General features: G+C 35.4%; 3 protein-coding genes across 3 annotated transcripts in view; all 3 read right to left on the bottom strand.

The window, feature by feature from the left end:
* Positions 1-22653, bottom strand: part of LOC140438277 (putative gustatory receptor 28b) — a 77654-nt gene that overhangs the window by 44498 nt on the left and 10503 nt on the right. The gene's annotated exons all lie outside the window — the stretch shown is intronic.
* Positions 3096-6090, bottom strand: LOC140438721 (uncharacterized). The gene is made up of 2 exons (XM_072528366.1): positions 5215-6090; positions 3096-3218 (listed from the first exon to the last, which is right to left on the bottom strand). Exons 1-2 carry the CDS (start codon positions 6088-6090, stop codon positions 3096-3098), a joined length of 999 nt encoding a protein of 332 aa, XP_072384467.1.
* LOC140438722 (uncharacterized) lies at positions 6358-9537 on the bottom strand. Its single transcript, XM_072528367.1, has one exon. It carries the CDS (start codon positions 9535-9537, stop codon positions 6358-6360), a length of 3180 nt encoding a protein of 1059 aa, XP_072384468.1.

Below are 22653 nucleotides of genomic sequence, written 5' to 3' on the forward strand. Positions count from 1 at the left end.
AAAATCAATTTAGCATCTTCTAAAATAACATATTTTTCTCAATGAGGACTCATCTTCGATATGATCTTCCTTCTTTGGGGTTCTAGTACAACTGCCCAATCCGATGTTATTTTGAATTTACAAAAAAAGACAATACGGTATCTGTTTGGCGTGAAAAGAACAACACATTGCAGAAACTATTTCAAAAATCGCGAGATTTTAGCGCTTTCCTCTTTATATGGTTAATTCCAAGATAACCTGGAATGTTACACCAGAAAAAATAGAAAGAAATTGTTTTTTCTTTCTTATTAAATTTGGCGATAGACAAAAGTAATTTAATCATCATCATCATCATAAGTGGCTCGACAATCCGTTGTGGATATTGGCCTGCTCACAAAGAAGTCGCCACTCCTGTCGATTCCTGGCAATTTCCCTCCATCTTCTAACCCCTAGAATCTGTACTAAATTATCTAAAGTAATTTAATAGGAGACCACAAATATAGTATTAGCAGTGAGGTTTTATAATAATTGTTATTTGTTTTTTTTTATTATTACGATCGTTACATAAATGACAGTCATATATGTTACTGATTAAATAAAGAAGTATAAACGCACATTAAATAAACGTAAAACTACTAAAAATTTATGTTTTATTTATCTCTTGAAACAAATAATACGTTCCCAATTAAAAATGGAATTATAAATATATGAAAAATACTGATTTTGAAAAGTGGTAACATAAGTGAGCCAAAGTTACATAAATGACAAATTTCGTGAAAACATTAAAAAAACTGTAAGTTTTCCGGAAGTGTTTCCCCAAAACTGTAATGTCCCCGCCTAATATGAGCTTGTGGTGAAACACAAATAATATTTTCAAATGTAACAACATTCTTGTTTTCAATATTAGGAAAAACAAATTCATTTCCTTTTTTCCTTAAACAGCTTATAAAATATGAAGTGTCATCATCAAATGTTTTTTGGTTTCATGTTTTGTTCCTTTATCATAAGTGAATCTTCAAACAACAAATTTGCCCACGGTCAGGTACTTGGTTAGGTCTCTTATTGATGATAGTGGAATATCATCTTCCCAGTCAAAAAGCTCAGCTTTATTTTTTTCATGTAGCGGAATATGATTTACTTCTCCAACAGTTGCTTGCTCTTCATTTTCTATTGGTAGCGTATTCGACTCAAAAACTTTAACTTATTTGCAGTTAAAACACATTAAATCCAAAACCGGCAATTTTTTGCAAAAACATGAGTATTCTGGAATGTAGAGATTTTGTTTATGGCCAACTGACAAAACTTGATGAACGTTCATTATTACTGGAATTTTCATTATTTGATTGAGAGATTTTTTTTGTTCTGTAGATGTTATGTCATCCTCAGTAATGTCTTTGGTTTGGGCTTGTACCAGTTGAAAGAAAGCCTTAGCATACTCCACATCGTATCCCCTAGCAACAAGATTATCTGTAGTCCTTTTTACAACAGCACCGATTCCATCTGGCGCTTCTTTTCCATGGGCAGCTTCTGAAAAATATCAAGTACCACACCTGTACCTGTTTATGAAACAGAGTATTAAAGAAAAAAATTGTCTTTGTTTTTATATTGCGAGGTTGGTCCATCACTAAAGAAATGAACAACGTCAATATTTTCTGTTCTGAGTTCTAATAAAACTGGCATCAGATGGGCCCACACTACTGACGGATCATGTCTTCTCCAATCAGATACTATGCAGTAAGACTGGTGTTCTCCATTTTCCCGATAGAGGACTGCTGTGTGCAAGGTAGCTTGATTATGAGAGGCGCCAAAATGCAAAGCTTGAATTTCTTTACCCATTTTACATAAGTAATTTTCTAAAAAATCAATGTGAACATCAACTTCATCGTAGGATAATTCTGATTTGCATTTTTTGGACTAGTTAAATTGATGACTGATTCTAAATACGTGTGGACAGAATTGTTCATTAAATTCTTTGTTAAAACCTTTAATTAAATCGAATAAGCTTCCCTCTTCTTTAACTTTTACTGTTTTTTTTTTTTAATTGTAATGTTTTTCCATTTTTTTCTATTATATTTCTTTCGGTTTTCCAAGCAAACCATGTAACTTGCTTGGATGAATATAAATCCTGGCTAACCACTTTTTTATCCTTACAAATTGGACATTTATTAATCATACATAACGCATTCACATGGCATTTAACAGTTTCGCAGAGCCGTTCTAATTCCACGGCACCAACAACTTTTTCTCTAATTAAAGTATTCAGTTTATTTTGTAGATTGTCATGTTTTTTACATAAACATGAGTCACGTTCTGATAATTTTGGTTGCACCACCCAAAAAGAACGCCATTTGAAAAAGTTGCTTTTTGCATAGTTTTGCTATTAATTGACTGCAACAAAATCTTTTTTGTTTTTTAACTCCTCGAAAAGTGATTGTTTATTTTTTTCCAGGCGTTTGTTGGCTATTATCACCTTGGCAAAAAACCTTCTTTACCTTTAAGCATAATTTACTAAGCCGCTTTCTCTGAGCATCTTTTTTTGTGGCATCGGATCTGAATCCCAATTTCTTAAAAGCCAAAGTCACAAATGTATTTTTTTTAATTTGATCCTTTACAAACTTGTGAGAGTGTTTGCTTTAATTTTTCATTGGGACTTCTTTTGTAAGTCCCTTTTAATTCTCCAAGAAGAACGTCTTGAAATAATAATTTTTGTTTCACCGATTTTGAAATTTCTTGGTCTTTAAGTTCTCAATTGAGATAAATAGAGGAGACTGAGATGTACTAGGTGTTTCCAATTATTTTTTCTTTAAACGCCGAACTTTAGTCTTGTATCGGTTAGTTCGTTTCTTTGCATCTTCTAATTCCTTTTTTAGCCTTGCTATTTTTCTATAAACTGCTGCTCGATCTCTTCGTACTTTCTTTCTGTCTCTTGTAGATGCATTGACTTGTAAAACTGGTAATTCGCAGGATGGGCTACTCGGTGGTGTATTGTTTACAATAGCTTCCAATTTTCTTCCACGGACTTTCTTATTTTCACAATATTTTCGTTAAGTTTCTTTCCAGTATTTTCTTTTGCGTTTCTATTCTCGCTCCAAAAGTCATTTATGGGTTTATCAATCTTAATTCCTTTCCGTCGTTTTTGCGTGCTCCCGCAATTTCCTTAGAAGTTCACTTCGTCGCTCTGGGTCTGCATTCACTCTTTCTCTGTAGTGCCTTTGCTTCTCCGCTGCTGTCAAAGCCATCTGTAAAAAAAAACTTAAGAATACTTCATAATATTTTTTCTTGGTCAATATTTAACCCTGTCATTTATGTTACCTAGTGTCAAATATGTTATCATGGATGTGGTTACATAATTGACGGTAACATATTGACATTTTACAATATATATTTTAAAAATGTCGCCAAATTCATTGCGGTAAAATGACAAAAGCAACGAATCACTAGGAAATTACAGAACCTTTATGTACAAGTAAATAAAATATTTTTATAATATATACACATGTTACACATATACACATAAAACATATTATGTTTGGGTATCATATGCAGCAAGTTCAACGTATTAGTTCGTAAGGTTTTATTATGTAATTAGCAATTTATTTAAATTTTGCAATGGATTGTTTACTTTATTATCTGTTATTTTGTGATATTGACGATTTATGTAATTTCAGTAAATTTTAATTGTTATAGGTATATTTGACTTTTTGTAAGCTTTGTCCATAAAATTGTACAATTTTCATTGACAATAAAGCATATTTTTATTATATTCTATTAGCCCAGTCAGGTTAAAAAAAAGGTCGAAAAATTTTTCGCAGATATTTGAAGCTTTCAGACATAGGTAGGGGTTACTAGATGCCGAATAGATGAAAAAGTACTTGTATTTTTACCTTGCGTTTTCTTTTAACAATAATTTATGGTCACAATTTGATTTTTTGTCTATAAGTTTTTTCCCTTATATTTTATATAAAATATCATTTTTTATATCAAGAATATCTTTATTTTCCCGTTTTTTAAATTAATTTTTCTTTATTGGCATAGATTAGGTGTCAATCAGCCAGTTACAACATGACTAATACCTTAAACATAAAAAATTTATGACCGTAACGTCCATAAAATATCAATAACGAAGAGCTGAATAATATGCTAATATGCTGTAAGAACTAAATTTAACATAAGGTACAAGTTAAATAGAGCATCTTTTCAACATCATCAGTGTGTTCAAAAAACGGTACACATAATATAATTCAAAACACTTTTTTGTAGCATCTCCTTTTTATCTATATTTACATACAAACAAGATGATGAGGTTCTCAGAGTTCCACAGCAATCTCTTGAGCAGCTATCTACTCAATCCGACAGCTGCTTTGCTATGGACCGTCCAAGCTGCTCACTACAATTTTGCATATACATGTATTTTTTTTGAAAATTCACACTACAAGACTATTTTGGTACTTGACAGAAATTTTACTAATGCATTATAAATTCTCTCATTTCCATTAGCTAAGAGACTAAGGATATTAAACGAAGCCTGTACATTAAGATCATGTAATTGTTGAATAAATTGATCTGTTTCATCCTTATATTTTTGGCGTGGCCAAATCTAAGACGTGATATATGTAGAACACCGGGGGATTTTATCTTCTCCTCCTGACGTGTTGCTCACTGCCTGTTGGGGCAGTACCTTCGATCTGGTTCTAATTATATCTATTAATTAATTAAAATGTGTTACCTTACATTTGGCGATCACACTTCCCGTATTACACTTTAAAAAAACATCTTACTACTTGAGAAACTTTATTTTGCGTTAATTGAACATTGTATGTTGAAAAATGAGCGAATTAATTTTTATTAATCAAATGTGACAGTGACACAATGACTGATGTTTTTTTCTAATAAAATTGAGAAGAGAATACGTGATAATCTCGCAATTATGTGCAAAGAGTATATGCAACATCTATCGTGCATTCTCGGGTACAACTCGACTTAAAACTAAAAGTATTATTTTTTAAAAAAGGGTTTTCGTCATTTGGATCATAATTTTAGGTTGCGCTACGCAACATAGTCCCCCTCTTGATGTGAACGCATCAAAAAAAAATATTTGTGTACAATTTGAAGAAAGGTATAACTAATCTAAAAAAACTATTAAAATTCTTGAAGGTGAGTCATAGGAAGAGGACACAGTTTAGCAATAGAGCGAACGTATAACCCTTCAGGAGTTCTGACCTTAACAACTCTTACCTTGTTGTCCTTTCCCGGATATGTCTCAACTACCCGTGCTATAGGCCATTTGAGAGGAGGCGAGTTTTCGTCCTTAAGCAAGACGAGATCATCAGGCTTTATGCCTACCTGAGGAGTGAACCATTTAGGTCTATTTTGAAGCCTATTAAGATAATCGCGAGTCCAAACCTTCCACATATGCTGCTGAATTCTTGTGCATTTATTCCACAAAGACAATTTATTTTCTTGAATATCAGAGAGATCGAATTCAGGATAAGACATTAAGTTAGATCCAATAAGGAAGTGTCCGGGAGTAAGAAAGGAAAAATCGGACGGGTCGTCTGAGAGCGCACAGATAGGGCGTGAATTGAGCACTGCTTCAATCTGCGAAAGTACAGTGGATAGTTCTTCGAAAGTAAAATTGGAGTTACCCATTATTCTTACGAGATGATATTTGAAGCTCTTTATGGCAGCTTCCCAAATACCACCGTGGTGTGGTGAGCGTGGAGGGATAAACTTCCATTGAATTTGACATGAAGTAGCGAAAGAGCGAATAGATTCAGAGGTATCACCTTTGAGAAGCAACTCATAAAGTTCTTTCAATTGATTTTTCGTACCTAGAAAGTTGGTGCCATTATCGCTGAAAATGATACTCGGATTACCCCTTCGGGCGATAAATCTTTTCAGAGTCAATAAGAACGCTTCAGTAGAAAGACTGGAAATTAATTCCACATGCACGGCGCGAGTAGCTAAACATACAAACACTGCCATATAGGCCTTAGTAAGGGGAGCTCTCTTGAGTTTAGAGGTCTTGATTGGAAATGGACCACCAAAATCAACTCCAACGTTTATAAATGGACGTGCAATTTGAACTCTTTCCCTCGGGAGAGTAGCCATGATTTGGGAAGCGACTTGTGCGTTAAAACGGTAACAAGTGAGACAATTTTGTATTATACGTTTGATTTGTCGAAGACCATCAAGAGGCCAGAATTTCAATCTAACATTGGACAGTGTATTTTGAGGGCCAGAATGTAGAAGTCTTCGATGTTCTCGGGTAAGTAATAAATTGACAATATGTGATTTTGAGGGCAACAGTAGAGGGAATTTCTGATCATAAGAAACATCTGAAAAGAGAAGACGACCGCCTACTCGTATCATTTGAGACTAATCTAGAAAGGGATTCAATTTACGAATAGACTTATCGTTAAGCAGACGATTATCCATTAAAAATTGGATTTCCGAATTGAAGAAATGAGACTGGGTCAATTTGATAATCATTAACTCAGAACTAGAGAGTTCATTTGGAGTGAGAGGACCTGTACGTCTATGAGACTTAGCTCTTACATTGTGAATAAAACGAATGCAGTATGCAAAAGCTCTCTGAAGTCGAGTGAAACATGAAAATTTGCAGAGGGCATCATACACTTGTGAATCTGGTTTTCTGATCAGATGAGTAACCCTTTTGAGTTCAGGCAGTTCATCAACATTAATACTCGAAGGACCATTATATACAAAGAGGTTGAAATCAAAGTGTGGATCTGACAAAAATTGAGGACCATTAAACCAAAGATCACAATCAAGCAACTGCAAGGGTGTAGCACCACGAGATAATATATCCGCAGGTTTGTCTTTCGATCGTACATGTCTCCATGTATGGTTGGAGGTGAGTTCTTGAATTTGAGTTACTCTATTGGCTACAAAGGTAGACCAACGAGAAGGGTGTGAATTAATCCATGCGAGGACGACTTCGGAATCTGTCCATAAATTGACAGAATTTATCTGAGATTGGGATGGAATCAAGACAGAAAGAATCTTCGTAACAAGATTAGAGAGTAATAATACTCCTAGAAGTTCTAATCGAGGAAGAGTCACAACTTTTACAGGACTAACACGACTCTTTGAGGAGATTAGATTGCAAGAGATAAAGCCATTTTCATGTGATGTTCTTAAATAAACGCAAGCACCATACGCGCTAAGACTTGCATCCGAAAACCTATGTATTTGAGTACTTGTTACATTGCTAGAATTTTGCAGCAACCTAGGAATCTTGAGATTGGAGAGGTGAGGAAGTGTTTGTAAAAATAGATTCCATTGTGTAAGCAAATTTGGACTGAGGTGGTCATCCCAATTCGACCCTTCTAACCAAATCTTTCTCATAATTAATTTAGCAGATACCACTACAGGGTTAATCAATCCGATAGGGTCATAAATGGAAGCAATTAAAGAAAGAACTTCTCTTTTTGTATAGGTATCCTTAACGGTAACCTTTGGCACAAGAACTGAAAAATGATCGGAGTGAGAATTCCAACATAGGCCGAGAATTTTGTTCGTGTTATTTTCAGGATTGATTACATAACTAGCTTCATTAGAGATATGAGAAATACCTGCGAGAAATTCAGGTGAGTTTGCACACCATTTATGAAGCGAGAAACAAGCGAGGTTCAAACATTCGGTTAATTGACGATGAATTTCGAAGAGTGTTTCAAAATCGTTACAGCCATACAGCACATCATCGATATAACAGCAATTTAAAAGAGCATCACTAGCCAAGGGAAATTTGTCGGAATGTTTTTGAGCTAATTCCTTAAGACATCTAGTGCTGAGAAAACCGGAGTTATTTAATCCATAAGTGACAATTTCAAGTTGAAGACATTTCAAATCCTCTTGAGGTGAATCACGCCATAAGATGTTCAACAGAAATACCTGTTCGGGATTTACTCGAATTTGTCTGTACATATGACATAGATCTGCTACAATACAGTATTTAAATAATCTAAAATTTATCAAAATATCGAATAATTCGCGTTGTACCGTATAACCAGGAAGCATTATGTCATTAAGACTTAGATTTGAGGTAGTTTTCATACTGCCATCAAAGACAACACGCAACTTATTTGTTACGCTATCCTTTAAAACGCAATGGTGAGGAATAAAGTATTTTAAATCAGAGTGAATATTTCGAGTGGAGAGAGGCACATATCTGCAATGTCCAAGTGCAATATATTCATGAATAAATTGTTTATACTGTGCGTATAATTGATCTGACTTGATCAGTTTCTGTTCGAGGTTTAGGAATCGCTTCTTTGCGAGGAAAAACGATTCGCCCAATTTTTTATATTCGTTGGGAGATTTGAAAGGAAGATCTACTTGGAATCTACCAGATAATAATATTTTAAGTGACGATTTAAAAATATCTTCGGCTTGTTGCTCCGAAGAAGTTAGGATTTTTGGAGTACAAGTAGAAGACGAGATTTCTTCTATTTCCCAAAACGACCGTACGAGTGAATCGGTATTTTGAGTTTGAACGAACAAGGATACTTCATTTCGAGGTTGAGTATTTTCTTGAATGTTAAGTATAGAATATGAGTCAATTGACCCAGATGATTGAGGTACATTTCCACCTACAAGATAACCGAGATGAGTATTTGTTAAGGTAGGAAGATTAGGGCCTAATTTTATTAACCCGTAAGTAAGTAAGTCGAAATAAACATCTGCTCCAAGCAGCATTTGAACTTCGGCAGGAGTACAAAATTCTGGATCAGCTAGGTGAATGTTTGGTGGAATTTTGAGAGCATTAAAATCCAATGTAATTTGAGGGTGCTTACAAGTGATGGTTGGGAGAATCGCACAAGAAAGTGTAAAATGTTTTGTGGGATTAACATTTGAGAAAATATTTAAATCCACCATTTTATTCGACGTCGAACAGATTTCGGATATTCCAGAAATTTGAAGACTTTTTGTGTAAGGAATACATTTCAAGCGACTTGCTAATTCCTCAGTGATAAACGAAAGCTGACTAGCTGAGTCTGTAAGGCAGCGAACCTTAACGGGATTATTATGAGAATCATAAATTGTAACACATGCTGTTTGGAGTAGAACCTCCTTTTTGCCTGAGAGTGTAGAGAGAGATGATGCTCGGTAGACATCATTAGACTGAGATTGATTTGCTATTCGTGGGATTGCAGGTGAACTTGAAGTTTCGCTTTGAGTATTGGGATCACGAGATACATTAGAGTGAGTACGAGAATTTGGAGTATCATGCATATTGTGAGACTGGCGAGTATTTTGAGAATTATGATTTTCTTGTGAGTCTTGAGAGTGACGAGTGTTTTGGAAATGAGTGTTTCTAGTGGGTAGACTACGAGAATCTTGATTTGTTCTGAAACGAGAACTATTTGAGTTATGAGTAGAAGCGTTAGAGAAGTGGAGCAATGTGTGATGTCTCCTGTTACATTTAGCGCAATTTGACGCAGAGGTACATGAGCTTGCTGAATGACCACTAGCCAAGCAGTTGAGACACGCTTTCTTTGCCTTGACAGTTTGAAAACGCTCATCTTCAGACATATTTAAGAATTCCCGGCAAGTGTATATTTTATGGGAGTTATTTTGACATAAGAAACATTTAAAATACTGATTATTACTACTATACTGCAAATTATTGCTAACTGTGTTAAGAGAAGTAAAACGAGAAGATTGTTTTTGTTTCGGAGAATGAGAGTATTCAGGAACAAGATTTTCGAGAATTTTGCATTTTCTTTCAATAAATTCAAGGAACTCCATTAAACTTGGGAGTTTGTTTATATTACGCTCGGTTTCAAATGATCTTTTAGTATTATAGTCTAATTTTTGAGTAAAGAGATTGATGAGAATTAAATCAGTGAGTTGATTCGAGATGTTGAGGTTTTCTAAGGCAGCGAGATGGCTTTTAATTTGAGTTAAGAAATCCCTTAGAGCATGTGCATTGGGTTTTGTAATGAGTGGAGCATTTAATAAACTGTTCAAATGACTGTTTACTATTAAATATTTATTTTCAAATCTATTGCATAAATTTTGTATTGCAATTTCAAAATTGGAATCAATTATTTCTAGATTGTCAATTAACTTTAACGGTTCATTCCTTAACACTGATTTGAGATAAATAAGTTTTTGAGCATTAGATAACTGTTTATCATTTGTTATTAATTTGGTGAAAACATCAAAAAAGCTGGCCATTCTGAGACTTCGCCCGAGAAAAAAGGTATTTTTAATTCTGGCAACTTTACATTTTGAATTGTGCTAACAGATGGTATTACATTTGTTACAATAGGTTGAGTTTGAACTGGTTTTGCAGATAATTGCGTGATTTTCTCGTACAAATATGAATCTAAATTATAATACTGTTCTTCAACTATGTCTCTATCTGAACAATATTTATCAAAATCTTCTAATTCAAGTTCCTTTTGTAGGTTGAGATACTCGCGATAAGTTTCATTTAATACATTTTTGCGTGCAATATATTGACCGCAATCTAAAACTACATTTTGGTTTTTTGAGACAAATGTTTGAATTCTAGTAATACAAGCTTTAGTATGCCCTCTCAATTTTATAATTTTTGCAACATCAGTCATTTTGAACGTGAGAAAAAATAATACAAATTTTAAATACAACAAGAGATACTTAGTATCATGAACTAAATAATATTACCATAAAAATCTACTTATAATCACTGCGAATCTAAAATCTAAAAATAAAATGACATGCGACGATGCAAAAAACAATTCGTAAAAGTTACAATAAATGATCAAACCGCACATTAAATCCAACCGCGACCTCACATAAACTCCTTATCCCTTGCAAGTGTCGATGTCGATATACCAGCCTCCCGGCGCTAATAGAACAACCTTGGATCCTGGAACCGCCAAAACTCCAATGTGTGTATATGAGAGAATAAAAACTATGTCTTTTCTTTGCGAAGAAATGAGGAAGCGAGTGATGTTTTTTACGAATAGTGTGAGAAAATCTTGAGTACTGCGTGAAAACGCCTTTGCAGAAACGAGAGATGATCGCCCTCGTGCTATAATTAATGAAAATTCAGCTTCCAGCTTTACATAAACGGGAACAGTTGCTGTATCCGGCTCGAAGGACCATGTAGAACACCGGGGGATTTTATCTTCTCCTCCTGACGTGTTGCTCACTGCCTGTTGGGGCAGTACCTTCGATCTGGTTCTAATTATATCTATTAATTAATTAAAATGTGTTACCTTACATTTGGCGATCACACTTCCCGTATTACACTTTAAAAAACATCTTACTACTTGAGAAACTTTATTTTGCGTTAATTGAACATTGTGTGTTGAAAAATGAGCGAATTAATTTTTATTAATCAAATGTGACGGTGACACAATGACTGATGTTTTTTTTCTAATAAAATTGAGAAGAGAATACGTGATAATCTCGCAATTATGTGCAAAGAGTATATGCAACATCTATCGTGCATTCTCGGGTACAACTCGACTTAAAACTAAAAGTATTATTTTTTAAAAAAGGGTGTTCGTCACTTGGATCATAATTTTAGGTTGCGCTACGCAACAATATAGTTGTGGTATATTTTCTTGAATAATTATATGGAACTACGTTTTATTCGGTATTTGATTTTGTATACAGCAGTATCTAGAAGGGTTATTATAAATATGTTGTGACCAAGATTCGATCCAAATATTGAGATATTTCATTCTAATATAAACTACTGCATCACAAAAACATAAAAGTAGTTTATTGGTCAAACCATTTTTTACACTCTTTTTTGCCAGCATATCCACTTACTCGTTATGTTCGAGTGCGATATGTGCTTTAACCCATACAAAATTAATGTTTTTGTTAACCTTTTGCAGTTCTAAAATCCGTTTTTTTATTGCATATATGATATAATTGGAGGAGTAACTTGGGTATTTAGTCAAAACCAAGGAATTTAAAACAGACAGGGAGTCCGATATAATTATTGCAGAATCAATTGTAGACTGTGATAAAAATGTCAACCCTTCGTAGATTGCAATAGCTTCAGCAGTAAATATAGAAACTATGTTTCCAGTGTATAGGAATAATTAATATTTTTGAAGGGGATTTAAAAAGCACATCCCACACCATCCTTGGACTTCGAAGCATCAGTATATTGCCACAGATTCGTCGAAGCTTGCAAGTATTGAATATAATAAGTTAATGTTAATGTGAAAATTATCGCTATATGAAGGTTTTACAATCTTTATATTTAGAAACAATGAATGCTTATCATAAAGATCTAACAAAGTTGAACTGGGATCATATAAATCACTAAGGATATCTTGATTAGATTGAAGTGCGATACACAGTAGTGGAGAATTTTTCTTCGACCAATATTTATTTGTCAGATATTGTTCATTTAATGCTACTATATTTGAATATGGATTACTGTTGGTTCTGGATATTTTAAGAAGAAATTTATCTGCAAGGAACTGCCTTCTGTGATTTAAATGAGGCTCAATAGATCCTACATGAAGAGGTTCGACTGGAGTTATTTTCATGGTACCAAGACATACACGTAGAACTAAGTTCTGCAAGATATCTATTTTGTTTAAAATCTGTGAACTAGCAGAGCCGTACAAGATACATCCATAATCCAATATGGACCTTATATAGGCACGATAGAATAGTAAGGCGGTTTCAACGCCAGCTCCCCACCAAGTCATAGTAACCATTTTTTTTAAATTTAAACCCTTTATACATTGGTCTAACATGTAATTAATATGCATTTTCCATGTCAATTTCCTATCAAGTACCATGCCAAGATAGTTGACGGAGTTTTTAATGGAAAAATTATAAGAACCTAGGACAATGTAACTTAATTTAGGTATGTTGTATCTACTGAAAACACAAACTTCAGACTTGGAGTAGGAAATCTGAAAACCATTTAATGTTAACCATTCATGAACAACACCAAAGGTGTCTTTGAGAGAAGTCATAGTGGTATTAAATTTCCTATTTTCAGTATATATGCAGAGGTCATCTGCATACTGTACTATTTTAAACGGAATGTGATTAAAATTTAATTGATGTAAATCAGCCGTATACAAATTAAAGAGAAAAGGGCTTAAAACTGAACCTTGTGGAAGTCCGTTGTTGATATTTCTTGGACCTACAATTGTGTTATCAAAATTTCTGAAACATATTTTTCTATTAGTATAGAATTTAATAATCATGTTGACTACCTGATTTCTAATATGAAATAATTTCAACATCTTATCTCTTAAAATGGGGAGGCATATATCACGCACTTTCTACGTCTATAAAAAGCGCAAAAAGGTAATTGTTTCTGCGCTTGTAATAAAATTATTGTTTATGTCTACCACAAGAGTACTAAGACCATCTAGAGAACAACCCCTTTTTTTAAAGAGAATTGATTTTGACAAGCTAATTTATTATAAGTTATCCAGCATTCTAGTCTTACTTTGATAATTCTTTCCAAAGTCTTCAAAACACATATCAAAGAGATTGGCCTATATGATTGTACCAAGTTGAGATCTTTATTTGGTTTAAGAATTGGTATGACAAAAACAGTTTTTAATATATCAGTTTCTGCACCTTTAAAAAGAATATCATTAAAAGTATCAGGTAATACGTTTTTTGCTATATTTGGAAGTTTTTTAAGCATAAGATATTTAATATCATCGTAGCCCGGAGCGGTGTTAGACCTGTTAGTTAGCGCAAAGTCAAGTTCTTCCCGTGTAAATGGATTTAGAAGAAAGTGACTTAAAGTTATAGGATTATTTTGAATTTCTATAGCAGTATTGAGGTTCTTATTTGCCAAAAAATTCTTCAATAAATTCATCATTAAAATGATTAATACTTGGAGTATACTTCCTTTGCATTTTCCTTGTTAGGGACATTTTATCTTGTGTAATATTAGGAAAATTTTTATCGTAGTTGGATAAAATTGAAAACTTATTTTGGCCTTGAGCCTCTGAATACGAGTTTTCATTAATTTCCTTGGCCTCTATAAAAGAAATTTTATTTTTAATCATAATATTTTTAATTTTTTGTTGTTTTTGGTAAGAAGGACAATTTTTTGAAACCGAAACATGTTCAGTACTCTTACAATGAATGCAAATAATGTCTGAATTTTCGCAAGAGTGATTTTCATCTTTATTCTCTCTACATCGAATATATAGATTTTGAGAACTTCTACACTGTTTTGAAATGTGACCGTATCTCAAACACCTATAACACTGAGTAACCCTACCTACAAATTGTTCGACTGGACAAAAAAACTCGATTTATAATAACATACTGAGGCAGTATATTATCTTCAAAAGCTACAATAACAGTTCGTTTTGCAACATAGTCAATTGTAACATTTTTTTTTCAACTTTTCTGTGCATTCGTTTAATATTTAAGATACGTGAAGGAGATTCAATATTTTCCTGTAAATATACAGTATCAAATTGAGTATCAATATCCCGAATTAAACCCTTGCTTTCTAATAAGTGACACGGAATAAAGGCTTTTAAATTTTCTTCCTTTAGTTTACTATTATTTATAAAACTATTTGCATCATGTATAGAAGCTACTACTGCCTTAATTATGTTCCTACCAATTCCCCTTACTTGAAGGATATTAGAAATTCCTAGTGTTTTGTACAAAATATGACCTATTGTAATTGGATGTAAGCGACCAAGATCAGTGTTATCTATCCTTTCAATATACACAAAAATATTTTCAAGATTATACTTTGTTAGAGAAGTTATTGTTACGATAAATTCTGACCCAAAACCGTAAATAATTTTTATTACTAATATTCTCATTCATTCACGTATTTTCTAGGTAATACCTACCTGACACACGATGGGTCCCCCTCCGCTATAAAAACAACAATCGAACTTTCTGGAGACGAGCCGATATAAAAATACCAGTTTGCCGTTACCATTCGCCGCTCTGTATAGTCGAGACGGCCATCGACTTTTCTAGTCTAACAGTATTGGGTATATAACAGGACCGTTTTGAAGAAAACAGGCGGTCAAAAAGAAGCTCGCGCTCGCGTTTAAATTGTAACGTCCGATAGATAAATTATGTAATTATTAGTCAGATAAATTATTGTACAGTGGTTTAATAAATTGATATAAATTATCGTGTTTTAGTAAATTAAAATAAGAACAATAAATTAGAATTAATAAAGACATAACAGTGGTGTCAGAAGTAAAATTGTGAAAATGACGACGATTTATGAGCTCACAGTGACGAATTTAAGAAGACATCTCGAGGACAGAGAATTAGCTTCTACCGGAAAAAAGGCTGAGTTAGTCCAACGACTAAAGAACGCTTTGGAGGAAGATGGGTTTAATCCAGAAACGTATATATTTGAAGATAAATATGATGCTGTCATCTCGTCGATTTCGAAATTAGAGAACAAAGTTTCTGACGATATTTCGAAAGTTTCTTCTGATGTGGCCAAAGTTTCTGGTGACATCGCATCATTGGAAAACAAAGTTTCTGGTGACATCGCATCATTAGAGAACAAAGTTTCTGGTGACATCGCATCATTAGAAGACAAAGTTTCTAACGAGATTTCTTCTCTGGAAAGCAAAGTTTCTGCTAACATCTCTTTGGAAATCTCTAAAGTCACTTCTGGGATGTCTGCTCTTGACGATAGAGTGTCTTCGTTAAAAAACCAAGTTGTTGCCGATATGTTGGCCTTCAAAGAAAAGATAAGGAAAAGAAGCTGGAGGAAACAGGGACAGCAGAGAGAAAAACAATCCAATTACAGCAGAGACAAAAGAAGACAATACGAAATGTAAGTTGGAAACACGGCCGAAATTTGAAGGAAGTGGAGGTTCTGTTCATGTCAAAGTCACAACTTTCGACGGAAAATCGTCATGGAACAACTATATGAAACAGTTCGAATCAGCTGCAAAAGCGAATGGATGGTCTGAAAAAGAAAAGGCTGTAAACCTGACTATCGCTCTTCGAGGAGATGCCTTAGATGTGCTTCAGACCATAGCCGTAGAGGAGACGGATGATTTTGAACAACTCAAGAAGAGGTTAAATATGCGATATGGTCACGGACATTTGGAGCATGTATATCAGTCACAGCTTAAAAATCGAAGACAAAAGAAAGATGAGGCTCTTCAAGAATATGAGGTAGATATTGCCAGATTAGTACGATAGGCTTATCCAACAGCTCCCGAAGACATGATGGACAAGTTGGCCGTTCAAACGTTTATTGATGGTCTTCGTGATCATGAAATGCAGATAACACTACGATTAGCTCGTCACAAGACGCTGGTTGATGTCTTATCCGCCGCCCTCGAATACGAGTCAGCTACGCAGGCCTCTGGCGGATACAGTAAAGTTAGGACTGTAAAAGAGGAAGGAGATGAAGATAAACTTGACCAGCTCGTTAATATGATGAAAAGCATGACATACAAGAAAACGAAGACCATAAGATGCTGGAATTGTGGGGAAGCAGGACACGTACGAAGTTCCTGTAAGCACCCTAGGTACGACGCAAATCAAGAAACTCACTCAACTATGTAGATGGAGAAATAAATGGTAAAAAGCATACGTTGTTGGTGGATACCGGAGCGACCAGAACCATTATACGCCCGACAGTTATAAACAGCCGTAAGAAACTGTTACCAACGAGGTTGCGACTTTGCACCGCTACGGGTGAAAATGCCAACATTCATGGAGAAATCCAGATACAATTAGGAATTGGAGCAGAAAAGTTCGTCCATACTGTTATAGTTGCTGACATCGAAGAGGATGTTATATTAGGAATGGACGTAATGAATACGCATGGATTCCAATTGGATTTTAAGAATAAGGTAATCAAAGTTGGTAACGAGGAGGTATTTCTTCATCCACATGATGACAACACTATGCAAGCAGCCGTTAAATAAGATACAGTCCTGCCTGCGAGAAGTGAAACAATCATAGTAGCGCGGCTACAGGGAATTGTGGACGAAGGGACACCCGTTATGATGAAGCCTTGGAACCATGACGACGAGGTTGGCCGAGGAATCATAATTGGAAAGGAATTGGTGACTGCGGCTAAAGAAATTCCTGTGAGACTTATCAATGTCAATGACTACCCAGTAAATATCAAGAATGAGACAAAAGTAGGAACTTGTGTACCTATGACATCCATAATCCGTCAGACGACAACATCTGATAATTCCAACGACAAATTCGACGAAATGGTTGCAGTTGCTGGACAGTCTCTGAATCAGATTGAAAAAAGGAAATTAAGGGAATTTCTTCGGCAGTATCGTGATATTTTCGTACCGAAAGGAGGAAAGACGGGAAGAACTACCGTTATTAAGCATAAAATTGATACTGGTAATGCTAAGCCAATTCGTCAAACAGCTCGACGATTACCACAGGCGAAAAGAGAGGAAGCTGAAACGATTGTTCAGAAAATGAAGAAAGACGGGGTGATAGAACCTTCTACGAGCCCATGGGTCTCTCCGGTGGTCCTGGTTAAGAAGAAACACGGAACGACGAGGTTCTGTGTGAAACTTATGGAAAATGTGTTGAGAGGGTTATCTTGGAAAAGCTGCCTGGTTTATCTAGATGACATAATCGTCTTGGTTGAGACATTTGAAAACCATCTGAAGAATTTAGAAAACGTTTTTATTCGACTTAAAGCTGCGCAATTGATGTTAAACTCCAAGAAGTGCCAGCTATTTCAAGGTAAAGTCAATTATCTGGGTCATATATTCAGTAAAGAAGGAGTGGCCGTGGATAAGGGAAAAATCGATTCCATTAATAAATGGCCAGAACCAACTGACAAACATCAAGTGAGAAGTTTTCTTGGACTATGTACTTATTACCGCAGGTTTATTAAGAAGTTTGCAGATATCGCTTACCCACCAACGCGACTTACAGAGGAAGCAAGAGAATACCGCTGGGATACAGACTGCCAAAATGCCTTTGAGACCTTAAAAAAGCATTTAATAACAGCACCAATTTTAGGGTATCCACTGCCAGAAGGAGAGTTCATGTTAGATACAGATGCAAGTAATGTGGGAATTGGAGGAGTGCTGTCTCAGATTCAAGGAGGACAGGAACGAGTTCTTGGATATTTTAGTAAAGTTCTTTCGAAACCTGAGCGGAATTATTGCGTCACGAGAAGAGAACTTCTAGCAGTAGTGAAATCAGTAAAGCACTTCTACCAATACCTCTATGGAAGAAAGTTTTTAATCCGAACCGACCATGCTGCCCTTAAGTGGTTGATGCAGTTTAAGAATCCAGAAGGTCAGATAGCCAGGTGGATCGAACGACTCCAAGAATACGATTTCAAGATTGAGCCCCGGGCCGGAGTTAGCCACAGAAACGCTGATTCTCTTTCCAGAAGGCCATGCCCAACAGAGTGTTCCCACTGCAACAAAACGGAATCCAAGGAAGCAGCAGTGCTAAGAACGACGATGGTCAACGACGACTGGACGCCTACTAAGATAAGGGAAGAACAAGAGAGAGATCCAGTTATACAGAAAATCCGAAAATGGAAAGAGGAAAACCGTCGACCACCTTGGCAAGAAATATCAAACCTATGCTCAGTAGTTAAGACGTATTGGGCCCAGTGGGACTCATTTATCATCGAAGATGGCTTGCTCAAACGAGTCCTGGAAAATGATGACGGTTCAGAGAAGAGAAGACAGTTGGTGATCCCAAAGAGCAGAATAGCCGAAGTACTTCGTCAGTTACATGACAGTCCATCAGGAGGGCATTTTGGTGTAAAGAAGACCCTTCAGCGAATTCGGGAACGGTTTTATTGGATGAACAGTTCCGACGATGTAAAAGACTGGTGTAAGAAATGTACTATTTGTGCTACGAGTAACGGGCCTTATCGAAAAAGGAGAGCCCCTATGAGACAATATAATGTTGGAAGCCCGTTAGAAAGAATAGCTTTGGACATTGCTGGGCCATTTCCAGAAAGTGAAAATGGAGGCAAGTACATGTTGGTAGTAATGGATTACTTTACTAAGTGGGTCGAGATTTACGCACTTCCAGACCAGAAGGCCGCCACCGTTGCAGATAAGTTGATCCAAGAATATATCAGCCGATTTGGAGTGCCTTTGGAGATCCATAGTGACCAAGGCAGGAACTTCGAAAGCGATCTATTCCAAGGAATACTTGATAGACTAGGCATGAAGAAAACAAGAACTACAGCATATCATCCGTAATCTGATGGTATGGTAGAACGGATGAATAGGACATTTGGCAAGTATTTGACAAAGATGGTGTCCAATCATCAGCGAGACTGGGACCAATATCTTCCGTTCTTTACAATGGCCTACAGATCTGCTGTTAACGAATCGACAGGCCAGACACCAGCCAGAGTCCTATTCGGACGCGAGATGCGACTACCTTGTGATCTAGAGTTTGAGTGTCGACCTGGAGAAGATGTAGCAGGTGAAGATTATGTGATCGAATTACGAAGAAGAATGGACAATGTACACGAGTTGGTCTGTTCCCACCTCCAGATCGCTAGTGACCGAATGAAGAAACGGTACTATACGCAAGCCGAAAAGGGATGTTTTAAGAAGAACGACAAAAGCGAAAAGGTTGTTCTCCCAAGTTGCAGCAGTTTTGGGAAGGTCCATACCTCATTATGGAGAAGATCAACGATGTCATCTACCGAATAAGCAAGATTCCGAGAGGAAAGCCGATGATAGTACACCATAACCGGCTGGCGTATTTCGAAGGTGACCACGACGTAGATGAAGAAGTGGAAGTAAACCAAGTCCAAGATATGTTTGGGATCACGTTTGAGGAATTCATGGGTGCCTATGGAGGTACCGGTAAAGCAAGACATGGTGTTACCACTGAAGAAAAGCAAGATCTACTCGCGCTCCCCGATGACTACTCGCTGGCCCTTACCATCCCGGCCAGTATCAAAGACGCACCAGGGTTGGCATCCGTCTTTCGAATGAAGTTTGGTCGAGTTGCAGAACTTCAATGCCCAGTGCCAGCTTCCGGTAAAACCTTGAAACTCCAAGATGTATCGCGTTACCTTTTCTACCTGGTAACAAAAGACACTGCCCGTGACCAACCTACCTACCGAGATGTATGGGAAACCTTACTTCAGTTGAGAGAGCACGTACTAGAGTCCGACGTGCAAAAGTTAGCCATGCCAAAGTTGGAGTGCCGCCAATTAGATTGGAGGGTTATCCGAAATATGGTGGAGATCTTTAAAGACACCGAAGTCCAGGTGTTAGTCTGTTGCAATCCGCATAGTTACTGGTACGGAGAGAAAACCGTCCCTTGTCATTTTTATACAACTGGAAGTTGTAAAAGAGGGTCCAGTTGTCGATACCAGCATACCGTTCCAGTTCCTGTCCCGACAAGGTTCCAGGAGGAACCATCTTTTAAGAGGGGGGCAATGTTACAATAAATTCTGACCCAAAACCGTAAACATTTTTTATTACTAATATTCTCATTCATTCACGTATTTTCTAGGTAATACCTACCTGACACACAATGTTTCCCCCTCCACTATAAAAACAACAATCGAACTTACTGGAGACGAGCCGATATAAAAATACCAGTTTGCCGTTACTATTCGCAGTTCTGTCTAGTCGAGACGGCCATCGACTTTTCTAGTCTAACGGTATTGGGTATATATAACAGGACCGTTTTGAAGAAAACAGGCAGTCAAAGAGAAGCTCGCGCTCGCGTTTAAATTGTAACGTACGATAGATAAATTATATAATTATTAGTCAAATAAATTGTTGTACAGTGGTTTAATAAATTGATATAAATTATCGTGTTTTAGTAAATTAAAATAAGAACAATAAATTAGAATTAATAAAGACATAACATTATGTTAAATCCTCTATTTTTTAACGGTATCACGTTTTCTTCAGGCTCCATTACTTCACATGACCTAACAATATTGTTAGAGGCACTTAAAAGTGTCCTCGAGTCAATGCCAGTCCCCATAGGGGAAAGTAACAAATTTTTAAGCACTATGCGAATATGTTTTTATTAAATACTACAATTTAAAAAAACTAGCCGAATCAAGCGTTGGAAGACGTTATGAGGAAATTACAATGGGAAAAACGGGGTATTAACATAAATGGCCAATACTTGAATCACTTGAGATATGCAGACGACATTGTATTAATAACAGATAAAAGGGAAGAATTACAATATGATGGATGAATTAAATAGTGAATTAACAAAAATAGGTCTACAAATGAATTATAATAAAACGAAAATTATGACCAACCAACCAGAAGAATTAATAATTACAATTGCACAAACAACTATAGAACAAGTAAAAGAATATGTATATTTGGGACAACTAGTTAAATTAAATAAAGAAAATCAGACCGGAGAAATAAAGAGAAGGATACGGTTGACTTGGGTATCCTTCGGAAAACTTTCCTATATACTAAAAAATAGAAAATACCCCCAATATTTAAAAACAAGAGTCTTCAACCAATGTATATTTCCTGTTCTCACCTACGGTTCTCAAACTTAGACGTTTACAAAGGAAAACATGGAAAAAATAGCAAAGACCCAAAGAGCCATGGAAAGGCAAATGCTGAACATCAGGCTATCAGACAAGAAAAGAAATACTTGGATCCGCAACAAAACAAAAGTGACCGATGTATTAACGCAGATAGAAAACTTGCTAAGTGGAAAGTGGACCCCAGATTAAAAAAAGTGGCTTCTAGCTGCAATGGAAGCTGAGATAATGTAACATTTTTATACGTGTTTCAATTTGAAGTTCCGATCCCGAAAAAAACGAAGCTGAAACAGTTATCCCCTCCACTTTCCTATGTCGATCTTTCGAAAGTACCTTAGTTTTGAAGGGCTGTAAGTTGCGAACAATTGGATAAATTTTATAGGTATAAATTTTAATATAAAGCTAAGATTTTCATTCAAAATTTGTGCAAATTTTACTTCTTAATGTTTATAAACAATGGAGATATGATTTTTTAAAAATAGTCCCTAACTTCGTTCCTATTGGTCATAGAAGGTTTTTTTTTTAATGTGAGTTTTTTACCAGCTATCCAATGGTTGTACGTACAAGTCTGTAGCTTGAAAAATATAGAAGTTATTACAATTGTTTATAAGTAAAAAATATACCCCTTTTTTAAATGTTTATTTTGTAACTAATGTCGATGAAAACGCAATATGCATTTAACTTTTGAAATAGTTTAAGTCTTAAAAGAATCCTATGAAATTTGCTAAATGTGTCTACCATCATTAATAGATGCTAGACACATTTAGCAAGTTCAATAGTTTAAATATTTAGCCTCAGAGGTAAATAAATTAAATAACTTTTAAACTATTTGACCGATCGGGGGGAAATTTCGCACAAATTTAAAAGACGGTAATTCCTCGATGTTCAAATGTATTAATTTATTAAACATATTATTTTGTTAATAAAAAAATTAATAAAATTTATAAATTAGTGCAAAAAAACTACTTTTTTGCAAATAACTCCGTAAATTATTATTTGATATAAAAAAATGATAAATATTGTTTATGTAAAATATAAGGGAAAAAACTTATAGACAAAAAATAAAATTGTGACCATAAATTATTGTTTAAAAAAACTCAAGGTAAAAATACGAGTACTTTTTCATCTATTCGTCATCTAGTAACCCCCACCTATGTCTTAAAAGCTTCAGATATCTGCGAAAAATTTTGCCGTGA

The sequence above is a fragment of the Diabrotica undecimpunctata genome, chromosome 4 (genome assembly GCF_040954645.1).
Source record: "Diabrotica undecimpunctata isolate CICGRU chromosome 4, icDiaUnde3, whole genome shotgun sequence".
Lineage (NCBI taxonomy): Eukaryota > Metazoa > Arthropoda > Insecta > Coleoptera > Chrysomelidae > Diabrotica > Diabrotica undecimpunctata.